The 13,455-nt window shown below is 31.6% G+C and overlaps 1 protein-coding gene across 1 annotated transcript in view; it reads right to left on the minus strand.

Moving 5' to 3' along the window:
- LOC143052057 (uncharacterized) overlaps positions 1 to 10,868 on the minus strand; it is a 51,556-nt gene extending 40,688 nt beyond the window's left edge. The window contains exons 1-3 of the mRNA XM_076225029.1: positions 10,682 to 10,868; positions 3,325 to 3,381; positions 2,047 to 2,129 (exon numbers count right to left, since the gene is read on the minus strand). Coding sequence (XP_076081144.1) covers positions 2,047 to 2,129; positions 3,325 to 3,381; positions 10,682 to 10,868 — 327 coding nt within the window. The remainder of the gene's footprint in view (positions 1 to 2,046; positions 2,130 to 3,324; positions 3,382 to 10,681) is intronic.
- Between the last annotated feature and the right edge of the window lie 2,587 nt (positions 10,869 to 13,455).

Raw genomic sequence — 13,455 nt, forward strand, 5'->3', positions numbered from 1 at the left:
TTACCATACACTAATATTATATATAAAAGGGGAAAAGCTCCCATTAAATGTCTACGTACCCTTTCAAATCAAATTTACATGCTACGACATGTCACAACTAACAAATCTGTGAAAATATTTTATCGATATCTTATAAGATTTCTAAAAATAAGTGATAACAAGTCAAAATCAAAATTTTGAACATGACCTTGACCTTTGACCTTGACTTCTTTTCAATTTTTTAGACGAAGGACCTCAAATCCAGAGACCCCAGACCTCTATCACTTATTTTTTCTAGTTACAAATACATTTCAGTTATATCAAATACAACAGGGGAAATATCTCTTATATGGAATAGTTATACAGTTTCGGTCAAAATTAAACGAAACATCCTGAGAATATATTCAGAAAAAAAAATTGTGGTTTCCTTATACGGTTGAGGAATTTAGAAATAACAAGGAAAACAGTTTTCGCGGAGATAACCATTACATGGAAAAGTATTCGGTAACGCAATGTTAGTTACAAAAGCGTACAAACTGTGCGATATCATATTTCAAATATCTAAGCATCATATTGCAAAACATCTATAAAGCGAAGGAAAAAAGTTAGGCGGACAAAACAAAATAATCAGAAGAAACGCAATAGATATGTTTATCCACGGAAAAGAGGAAAGACCTAATAAGCCTGGACTGAAATGAAACCAAATTATAGACCTTGCAAACTGTTCGTATTATAAAGATAAAGGATTAGCGTTTCTTATTTATATGCATCAAGTGCTAAATGAATCAGTACCCAAAATGTCACTATCGACAATTCCAGATATCAGACGACCATTCTGATTGATAACTACATAAAAAAATAATCTTAGAACCAAAAAACGTTTGAGACACATCTCATTGGACATCCAATTCATGATGATGACCACTAAACATATGATAAATGTATATATAGGTTTTATCTGTTCTCCTTATTACTTTGTACAGTTTATAATAGTTTTTGCTTTGATCACATCTTTGTTGATAAAGCTTATCTAGTGCACGAGCGTTACGTATTAATTAAGATAAATACATACTATCTAATGATAAGCATTTCGCGCATTCGCGAAGTCTTAATTATCCTATTTTATTATGATATGGTTTGACATTTCTGATCAATATAGATACAGAGGAGCGGTTTATTCCACAAAATTCATTTTAAAGAAAATATTCACAACTTGAGTTTACGCTTTTACTACTTTTAGATTTAATAACTGTTTTTTTTTTTCTTAGATTCATTCATTCAACATTCCTAACGTTATGTGGAGAAAAAAATTAAGACACGGTACCTAATTATTTACACCAGATTCCTCTTTTGGTGTCGGACTTCAAATTGTTTTAGAAAACAAAACCTTATACAAACGTTAAAATGGGGGAAACACAAAATAAAAAGATATAGAGCTAGAGCTAAAACAATTGTGCTGTGCTTAAGAACCTATCACTTTTGATACCATTTCTGTAATTCTTTTACTAAAAAATATCCTACAACACTACACATACGCTCTAAAGGCCCGCGATTTTGCGAGGATGTTCTTGTATTCCTTAATTTTGAATTGTGTCAAAGTAAAAACATAAAATTATAGCTACATGTAGGACGAACTTCTCTAAACATAGTGTTTCCAAAACATTGCTTATCTTCTTTAGGGATAATAAAAAGATGAATGTCAAGAAACCTTTGTTCTTAAACACTTTAAAAGTCAGGTTCGAAGAGATAAAATCATTATTAAAATGAGAAGCTTTAATTTCATTCTGTATTGCAACTAAAATTATAACCAATATTTGTGTTATTTTATTTGATCTTAAAAACAACCACTAGATCTGGCTTGATTTAGATAACTTTTAATCCTGATTGAAGTATCATCGCATTTTTTTTACACTTATTTACTTACTGTTAATAATCAATTCATAAGATTATTCTATATTATATTATAAACTCTCTTTGTTACTTAGAAATATTCAGAAATTGATACATAGTAAGATACATGATTGTATGATATCAATTAATGTTCTTGCTACTTCACTAAATAATTACCTCATCCTTATCACAACTGATAGCATGTTGACATTTTTCATCTGGTCTCATTCCGGTGCATGAAAAACATATTCGTTCGCTGTCTTAAAAACAAGTCAATGTATTTTATAACTCGACATTTATTATAAAACTATTGAATCGTTACCGTATTGGAAATCATATATTAGCAAGTCGAAAGATGTTGACAGAGTAGGTTGTATACATTAAAGAAATGACAACAGCTTAGTGGACCAGCCGGAGTCGTGAGTTTAAAGATATGTGTAATGTTAACTATAAATTGACAAATTAGAAACAATAACTTGTTTAACATGTATATATCTTCTATTTTCAGCTGAATATCTAAGTATGATAAGTTAATGTATATCTTCATGTAAAGAAAAAGTTAAAGAAACAAGAACCTCCAACAACCTAAAGAAAAAGGAATCCACACACACATACACACATAATCTGAAATCAAGTTCGGGAAAATTTCCCCTCAATAGTTGTGTTAATTATCACGACAAATACAAGTCTTGAGATATGTTGCATGAGCGGTGCGATGTTATCAGTTAGATTACTCACCTAGATTGTAAATTCCGCAAACTCAACATATATTTAAAACAAATATGTTTTACCGTGTATAAACAAAATTCAAATTAGATGTATTTTTTTTTTCTATCTAACAAGTATTGAATATTTAACCAGATTTGCAATATATTTCTTTTTAAGTGGTACCTCTTATGGGGAAAAGGCTTGCGTTATGTTATAATAGCACTGTCAATAAGTGTCGGTTGAATACCAAAAAAATTCCAGCTTCTCAATGTCTATGTAGCACCATCTCTACAGTACTTGCATATGGAGTATATAATTCACAGTTGATACGATATTCTAGATATTGCATTTTATATAATAGTTTCTTTGAAAGAGGATTGCGGCTTCAAGACCATTACGAGTTGGTTGACAGCTATTGACCTTCTCTTTCTCAAATGAGGACTAACATACACTTATTACAAGGTTTGTACTTATATTAGCAACACGACTGGTGCAATATGTGGAGCAGGATCTGATTACCCCTTCTTGAAAACAAGCGATCATTCCTGGTTTTGATAGGGTTCGTGATGCATAGTCTTTTTTTTTTCGATTTTGCAGGTTTTTTGTGTCTTTTCATCTATTTTTCTTCTTGATGTTTTGCTATAGCGTTGTTAGCAATTTTTTACTTTTAATTCTAAATATACCTTTTGAATTTTGGTATTAATTCACAGGCAGTTTTTTTAATAGAAAGTAACTATTTATATTTACTTATAATGTTCGCTAGTATCGACAGCAGTATCACACCGCCTAGCATCAAACCTTTTGCTGTAAAAGAAAAGAAAAAAATCAGATATATTTACCACTACCGTGGTTTGTGATTAAGCGTTTCCGACAAGGAACGATTTGTGCATACAAACATAAGATTTTTTCGTTGAGGGTGGTTGTATGTAGTACGCATGATCAGTAAGACTCACAAAATTAAGTGGGAAAAAGACATGCATATACACCACATCAGTTACACAATTAGTATCACATATTCGTTGACTTATGATGTGTTTTTGTGTTTGTTAAGGCCACACCAATTTGATTCCTTGTTCGACGGACCCGCCCGCACCTATTTTTTTCAAAACAGAATTTTTTATTTTTTTTTATATTCCCGCTTCCCGCATCCGGAAATGTAATCATGTCCATTTCTCGCACCTTTATTTTTGTAAATATTATGCTCCGATAAATTTATAACAGCGGAAATACCTGTAAAGAACAACAAATTGGTTTCGTTCCCCCTTACTTATATTCCCTATCAAAATATGTTTGTTGTTAGAGGATAAAGTACAAAGAACTTCTGAAGAATTTGCCTTCAACTGCAATTATATTGTATGCTGGCGAAACAAAACTATCTATAGCCGCTGCATGTTTATGCACCTGTCCTGATTGATATAGGAGCCTGTCGTTCAGCAGTTATCGTTTGTTGATGTTGTTCATTGGTATTTTCCCGTTTGGATATATAAATTAGATCGTTGGTTTTCCTGTTTGAATTGTGTACGCTAATAATTTTGGGATCCTTTATAGCTTGCTGTTTGGTCTGTATCAAAGCCCTGTGTAAAAGGCCGTACTTTGACCTGTGTTTGTTATTATCAGGTTGAGAACAACCCTCCCTCAGACAAGGGGTCATTTTACTGATGTAGAAAAGAAAATAGAAATACCAAGGATTTGTATAGTTCTTCTATACAAAACCTTTGAAAACTTTGAATTTTGTACTCAAAAAGAGGAGAGTTGCATCATATTTAAAACAACTTTTTCTAAAAGAGAGGTCCACTTATTTTGAATAATATTAAACTGTTAAAGTAAATGTGTTAATTTAACATGGTTAGAGTCCAGGAATATTACAAAATTCTTGGACATGTTTTGACCATTCAATACCAGATAGATACATGTATATAGTTCTTTGAGAAAATATGAGCCCTTTTATACAAACAAATATATTATAACTTCTATTGATCCCTCATAAAACATGTAAAAGGGATATTTATATCATTAAGGGGTTGCCCCCAAACTGATTACGACTTGGATGGAGAATTGTCTCATTGTCAGTCACACATACATAGACCAGATTTAAGTATATCTTGGTGAACAGGAAAAAAAAACTTCAGAAATTAAAGAAATGTCAAAGTACAAGTGATAAATCAAGTTTTAATATTGTCAAAACCTACTATTTTATGTTTACAAAAAAAATATATAATCGCTCGCCTTTACTTTTCAAGCTTCGCCTCAAAAATTTGCAAAATAAATATTTTTTTATTAAAATTTTCAAATCGCTCGCTCGCCCCAAATTTTGGAGTCCAAAAATCCGTAGAACAAGAAATTAAATTGGTGTGGCCTAAGCGACATTTGTTTGAGATTTCAGGAAGATTTTTCAAGAAAACAGAATAGACGTCATTATTGTGTGGACCAATGTGCATGGCGGTGATGCAAAACAGGAGATATTTACCCTGTCGCGGTCCTCTTTACTTTGATTCCCACAGTTTTAGTTTTTCTACCTTGATATGTATTTCCTATTCGGCTATCTACTGATGGCTCTATTGCATCATTTTGAAGCGTCATATATGACTTCAGTAGAATGAGCAAGGGTGACTGGGGTATAGAAATATGGTCACTTGGTCTTCTACCGACCGGCAGTAAAACGCTTGCGGAAGTGGGGCGTCCGTTTGGCTGCGCAGGATGTATCAAGTTCTCAGTCACGTCCGGTCAGAAGGGGATGATAAATCCGATGCCTCGTGTAAAGAGAGTAGCACGCTCTTTGCACGTTAAGAACCCTTGCAACAACTCTTTTGAGGGGTCCGTAGGTGGCCTATTGCAAGGCAAAATTTCGGTCCCTATCCAAGATACCTCATTTTTCAGTGGCAGTCGAAAACCCGACCATCATCCCAGATGGCCTCTATCGTATCAACCTACCCTTTGTATTTGTTGTGAACTTGTTCTCGTCCTGAATATGCATGAAATATTTGCCACTGGACGTTAAGCAACCAACAATCAATCAATCAATCAAAAAAGAATTGTGATAAATATTTTTAATGTTTTTTTTTTTATCTTTTATTTGTTTTTCAATAGTCAGGATTTAACAATACCCCTACAATCACCACCTGACTATGGTTTTTTGGGTAAACATTGAAAGTACATACAAGACTATCAATTTTTATTTTTTTTATTTATATTCATAAAAGTATATTCTAATCATGACTAATGTCTAAAATGGCCTTTATCTGTACTCGACTTGAAATTTAGTTGATAATACTCGACTGAAGTTTGAACAATACAAAACAGTCTGAACTTGTACTCGGCCAGTATTTAATCATTTTATACGAGTCTGAACCATGTCCGACCTAGTCTGAACCATACTCAAAGTTGCAATTTGTAAAAACAGCTGTCTCTCAAAACACATCTCTTTTGGGGAGATCTTGAATAATCATAGAAATACATACTGGCTTCCAGCTATGCTCTCTGTGTTCCATCTCACAGAAACATAGCTTGGAAATGTTACCAGTAAATTTATATGTGTATATTGATTTTTTGAAGTCTGTGGTAACCTTTCATGCGAGGTAGGGGTATTTATGAAAATTAGTTTTAGTTTAAACTTGAAAAGTTCAGGGCATGTAAACGTTGAAAATATGCCGCACAGCCCTATGTTTTGACCTTGGAAAAAAATTGTGGTGCATTTGAACTTTTGAAAAAAAAAATTCAAAACTTCATAGTAAAAGTTGTACAGTTTTAGCCGTAAAGGAAGATCCTATTGGAAATTGCACTGTCAATATTAACAGAAATGCAACCTCAACTTAGTCTGAAGCATACTCGACCTAGTCTGAACCTTACTCGACCAAGTCTTAATCAACCTAGACCTAATCTACCAACTGAATTTTATCAATTAATGAAATGTTTTTGAAAAACATGAAATTTGAACAACAACTTGAAATCAAAAATTTACTCAATATATATAGTATTGACATTATAGTTTCACAATAATCAATCATAATATAACTTCAACACAATATTTATCAACACTAACTTAATTATGGATATCATCTTTAAAATACATTAAAAAACAGCTGATAATCTCAAAAAAGAAAATGTATTGGTAGGTATAATTCTATGTAATATTTTATATTGAAAGTTCTTTAAATATGTATCCCTACATCATCTTTTCAAAAGAGAAAAATACTTAGACCATTCTGAGATTTCAGAATTTGTTACATCCTCCCATTTTAAAAAAATCTCATATGGGAGTATGCATACTTTATCTACAAGATCTCTGTATACACATTTTAACTTCTTTTTTTCCAAGATCCTTTTAGAAAATGCATCAACAGGAACAAAATTTTCTAAGTTCAAATCACAATAATCTTTGATGTATTTTTGATATATTTTGGAACGTTAGATAATAAACTATAGTATCTCAAAAAAATTTCCAAATTAAGTTTTTGCCTTACATTTTGGAATGTTAGTAGTGATTTACATTGACTATCTACAATGTCCCTTATAAACTGTATACCATATAATTTCCATTTCATATAAACTGGGTATTCAGATAGTGGTATAAAGTTTAAAATATCCAATGACAAAATTTCTGGAACACATAACTTTGTATAAGACTTTGCCATGTGTAGACATTCAAATATGACTTTCCAAAATGGATTTTTTACACAATTAGAAATTTCTTTAATCTTATCCATTTGTAATGTAAAGACTCTGTCACCACCTAACTGTTTTAGTTCTGCTAGTAATAAATTCTGCCAAGAACATTCTAAATTTGATAAAAATCTCTTTACCCAAGATAATTTAAGATATGTACAAATGCACCATAATTAATCCTCCCTGTGAAAAATCTGCAATAAGAGTAATACGCTTTACTCTATCAGTCTTACCATTCCAAATGAAATTAAAAAACATAGCACTCAGCTTATTTAATTGTTAGTGAGGTAAATTCGGCAGGGCTGAGTCAACAAATGAATCAGTCTTGGCAATGCCAGAGTCTTAATTACAGTAATTTTACCTAGTAATGTTAATTTTCTATGTTTCAAGCTTTTTAGTTAAGCTGAAACCTCTTTAATCTTTTTTCTAAAATTAATATCAAGAATTCTTTTTAAATCGAGCGAAAAATCTATTCCTAAAAGTCTAAAGTTTGTGTGTGACCACATAAGATTGTAATTAGGACACAATATTTGATCAGAATATTTTTTGTTACCAATCCTAAATTGGGGTTTGACTTAGGTTTCAACGATAATAACTCTACACCAATAACAAACAAATAAGAGGAGAGCGTGTCACCTTGTATGCAACCTCTCTCAAGATTGGAAAAAAAATGCCGTTGTTGATGACACAACTTTTAGCACTTTTGTAGAGAGTCTCAAACCATCTGCACATCGAAGGACCAAAATTAAACTTTTAAATGCTTTTTGTAAAAATACCCAGTCAACAGAGTCAAATGCCTTTTCAACTAATAAAAGTAAGGCGCTCATGCTGTGATCTTCAAGATAATGCATCAAATCATACAATAATCTAGTATTCTCTCCAATGAATCTCCCCTTGATAAATCCCTTTTGAGTGTCACTTATAATAAATGGTAATACAGACTTAACTCTGTTTGCTATAGCGGCATAAGCTATCTTAATGTCTGTATTTAATAGGCTGATAGGTCGCCAATTACCAATATATCGCCTATCTTTTCCTTCTTTTGGTATACAAGTTATGACACTTTGATATTCAAAATCTGAAAAAAAGTCCAGATTCATATCCATAGAATAATGATCGATAAACAAATGGTCCAAGATCTCTCCAAAAGGATTTGTAAAAATCGACAGTAAATCAATCGCTTCCTGGGAATTTCCCATTTTTCATCTTACTCAATGCTAAAGTACATTCCTCGTATATCAAGTTACCCTCACACAGGTAATGTTGTTCCTGGGTAATGGCAACATCATGAGAAAAAAAGCTTTCACTCGAACAATCAATTTTTCTCTTTGAATATTTTTTTTATAAAAATTATTTTGTTCTGAGAGAATCGTGGACTGGTCAGATATATGATTACCCTGATCACCAATCATTTCAACCATTGTCTTTTTTATGAAATTTCTATTTTCTAATTTTAAAAAGTATTGGGAACATTTTCACCATTTTCATGCCAGTTTTCCCGGGACCTTTAAAGTTAACCCTCTAACTTCTGCTTTCGCATGGATTCTAACTCTACTTTTTTATCATTTAAATTGGTCTGTACAGCTTCAGTAGGGGCTGTATTCATAATAATATCTAAATTTTGTATATCTTCTTCAAGTTTCAGAGTAGCTCTTTTTTCTTCTTTTGATTTAGATACTGTAAACCAACTTATTTTCGCGGATACTTTATTTCGCGTTTTACCCTTTCTTGACCACTTTGCGGCTATTTAATTTCGCGATTTTCTGATTTACTTGATGCAGTTTAATAAGGAAAGATCCAAGGTTTACATATTCGCGACGATTTATATTCGCGTTGGTTTTCAATTCGCGAAAGTCGCGAAAATAAATCGCTCGCGAAAATAAGTTGGTTTACAGTATACTGTGTGTTAAGAACAAGGATCGGATTTTCATCTTCAGTACTTCAAGAAAAAATTGATCGTAACAAAAAAATTGTACATGAAATAGGTCATCTCTACTGTCTGAAAGATAGAACTCAGAAACAGTATCCTTAATACACATCTTTATCTTTTCAACATATACTGTATCTCTCAACAACTGTGAATTGAACTTCTAATATCCCTTATCCCTTTTATCAAGACTGGCAGAAAATGTGAAAACAATGACTGAGTGATCGGTTTTGTATCCAGGTATAATTTTTGCATTTTCATAAGTGAAAATGAGTCTTCGCTCACTAAAAAATAATCTAATCGACTCTGCTTGATAGGGGAGGTTTGACGCCAAGTAAACTTTTTGTCATCTTGATGACAGGTTCTCCATGGATCTAAAAGTTCAAAAGGTTGTGGAATTTCTTCAATCTTATTACGAGATTTCAAATTTCTATCATGTCTATTGTGCAGAATATTATAAGTGTCCATATGAAAATCTTGTACAACATTCCAGTCACCACACATCAAGATACTAGTATTAGTATAGCAAGAGATGTTATGTAAAATGTCACTAAACAATGATGGTTCATCAGTATTAAATCCATAAACAGTAACAAAGGTTAGCCTTTGTTCATATAATGATAAGTCTAAAACAATAAAACGACCTTTCTGGTCTATCTTAGAATCAAGAATTTTAAAATCTAGACCTTTGTTAAACATCACACTAACACCAGCACTTTTATTGTTGCAGTGACTGAAAATTCATGTATTACCCAATTCATTTTCTTGCTCGAAAATATGCCCCTCACATTCATAGATAAAACTGTAATATTATTATCAATACTCATTAAGTAATATGTTCAATCAGACAGCAAAAGCAGTACAATACTTCAATTTACCATATACACTACAGTTGTAAAACCAGGCATTATTAAGCATCACATTTGTATTTAGTCTAGCTAATAGTCCAAGATTTCTTCGGGTTATATCGTTATGAAATTTAATGTCATTCTTCAAACCCTTCTTATTTCTCATTATCTTGATTTTAATTTCTGTGATACGGACCTTTGCTATCACAGGTTTGATGTTACCTTCTTTCTTCACCATTTTTACGAAAACATCTCGTAAGTTCTCATTTCTCTTTTTTGGAAAATTCACCATTCTTATATTATGTTTCCTGGAGTACTGTTCATTATAGTTTGCAGATTTAAGTGCATCTATGGACCTATGGTTGCAATCTTCCCCTTTTTCCCGAAGCTCTTCTATTTGCCTATCTTTTGTTCTAAGTCTCTTTTTGAAGTTCTCATTGTCTATATAAAGAGCATCTATCTCATCTTTCAACTTTCCAGTTCTTTCCCTCAATTTGGTGTTAAATTCCTCAGTGATTGACTCCTTCAGTGTAGACAAAAGCTTTGTCACAAGATCTTTTAAGTCCTTTTGTTTGACAAGATTATTCAGGTCAGATTTTTTAACAGTATCTTGAAGGCTTTTTTTTTATGTCCTTTAAATCTGAATGAATACTAATTAAATCCAAACCCTCAAGGCTCTCCTCTGACACATCTGAGAAAGTTCTTTTGTCACGCTTTGGTGGTGGATTTCCTTGATTAGCTATTTGTTGATCTTTCTTTGGTCCTAATAAAGACTGAACTGTTTTATTTCCATCTTTGTTCTTAATTTTCTTATTGTCCTTGATGTTTATCTTATTGACCAGAGGTGGTGGCATGTTTAGGTTTTCACTTTCAATACACTGAATAGTAATCACTCAAAACTGTTTTCACTATAGAATAAAGTTTCTATAAACTGTATCTTTCACAAATTGAAATTATGTCCATAAATAAGCCCAAAACCAGGTTGTATTCCAAAAGTTGAACACTCTGGTATAAATTTTATCTCATGAAAATATCAAAAATCACTATAAACACTGCCAAAACTGCAGAGCTAGTTTAGCTCACAACTACACTGGCGGCCATCTTGTTTACTTTCCTTAATATTTTTAATGATATTCAAAACATTTTGAAAGTTTCAGAAGTATTTTATGTTAACTGGACTATTTTCACCATTAACTTAAGCCTAGTATAAAATAACTGTGTCAGTTGAGTTTAGTGAATATGTTTTTTTATTAATATTTATACAAAAATGTATATAAAGCTACTAAAAACATTTTAAAAAAATGAGACCTTTGTTTAGTTTTGTTAAACCAAGAATTTAATATGATCATGATAATAGAATTTCCCTAGCAATCCTTGATAACCTTTTTGAAAAAGGGAATGTGTTCAAAAGTAACAGTAACAATTTCTTTCATTTGAATTTAAGTAGGTTTTGTCAAATTAAAACATACAAAAAAACACTTTAATATGGTAAATTACCTCAGTACATGTGTGTTTTACAAGTAAAAAGAAAGCCCTATTTTCCTAAACGCGTATATGACTTATCTAGTATGTTCGAAAGACCTTGTTATTTAGGTTAAATAGGATGTTGCAATTTTGGATAAATGTTATTTAGAATTTAATACCTCTGACAAGGTGTGATCTTATCAACGAGTTTGACCCAAGCAGAGGTAACACTATATACTTCACCACTAACCCGAAGAACAATTTTATTAATTTCTTTAATTTTATCTCTTTTTAATCGAAATTATATTTAATATAAAAAAAAATATCCCAAATTATAATAATAGATATATTTTTAATATAAGATTAAACAATTCATTGATTGCGTTGGCTGTTGTTATATATGTCAGTTAAAAAGAAATTTATTTTAACAGTTAAAAAGTAGAGGTTATATGGTCCAGTATGGTTAAGACTGGTCAAATATTTTTCAGACCTTTGGTTAAGTATGGTTTAGACTGGAAAAATAGGTCGAGTACAGGTCGAGAATGGGTTAAGACTGTTTCATAATGGTCGAGTAGTAGTTCAGAATTTCCATTGCAAAGATGAGGGTCTAGTACGATTCAGTACAGTCGAGTATGGTTCAGACTGGGGTCGAGTAATGTCAAGTAAAAGTCAGACCAATTCAGACTGGTCGAGTAAAAAATCAGTACAGTCCAGTACAGATATAGTCCATTTCAGACTTTTACTAGTTTGTAGTGTTATGACTGATCAAAGCCAAAAACGACAATTGTTCGTGTTAGATTAACAAAGTTCTTAACTGTCAAAATAAGTAATAGCTGTAAAGAGATTGACGTATATTGTACATTTCGCTACTTTTAAAAAGAGTTCATGTAAGTTTCGTATAAAAACTGGTTAATATTATCTGATTGTGTTACGTCATCAAAGGTAAACCTATGTTATTTCTTTTTTCTTTTTTGTCATCTAAGCTCTGATATTATAATGATAAAAAGTTACATTTCATAGATTGTGATTATCATAATGTATAAACAGGATACATTGTTCTTATATTTATATATGGAAACGAATAAAACTTACATGCTCTCATTCTGTGCTGATACTAAACATGCTAAAGCAACAAGACGTGAACAGATTGTCTAGTTATCAAAGTAATGCACTTAATGAAACCTATTTGTAATAAATAGATAAAGATAAGACATGCCAAAACTGTAGGTTATATACTATGGACTGGTTTATGGATAGTTCAATGTTATTTATTATTATTATTATAATTATTATCATTATTATTAATTTTATTATTATTATTATTATTATTATTATTATTATTATTATTATTATTATTATTATTATTATTCAAATGTCACTCATGATTGATTTCTGTTGTTTGAAAACTAGCGACAAATCTTTCAAATATTTCCAGAGTCACGAAAATCATATCTATCACCATATTTAAATTATCATATCAAAAGCAAGAAACATGCATCATTCCTGTTCAGGATCATACCAAAATACTGTCATAAATATTATATAAATAAGCTATTCAACCAATATCTACAGATTATTGGACAACCATGCTTCCTTTAACATCTTTCATAACAAAATTTTCGTTTGATACGGTGCTTTTTGTCCGCAATTTGCTTTTTGTCCGCTTTTGCTTTTTGTCCGATAATTTTGCTTTTTGTCCGACACTTTTGCTTTTTGTCCGTTGCTTTATGTCCGTTTCGCTTTTTGTCCGATAATTTTGCTTTTTGTCCGACACTTTTGCTTTTTGTCCGTTGCTTTTTGTCCGTTTTGCTTTTTGTCCGATAATTTTGCTTTTTGTCCGACACTTTTGCTCTTTGTCCGTTGCTTTTTGTCCGTTTTGCCTTTTTAGCTCACCTGGACCAGAGGGTAAAGTGAGCTTTTTTCATCACTTGGCATCCGTCGTCGTCGCTAATTTTCAGAAAATCTTAAACTAATGGC

This window comes from Mytilus galloprovincialis, chromosome 11, assembly GCF_965363235.1.
Source record: "Mytilus galloprovincialis chromosome 11, xbMytGall1.hap1.1, whole genome shotgun sequence".
NCBI classification, from domain to species: domain Eukaryota; kingdom Metazoa; phylum Mollusca; class Bivalvia; order Mytilida; family Mytilidae; genus Mytilus; species Mytilus galloprovincialis.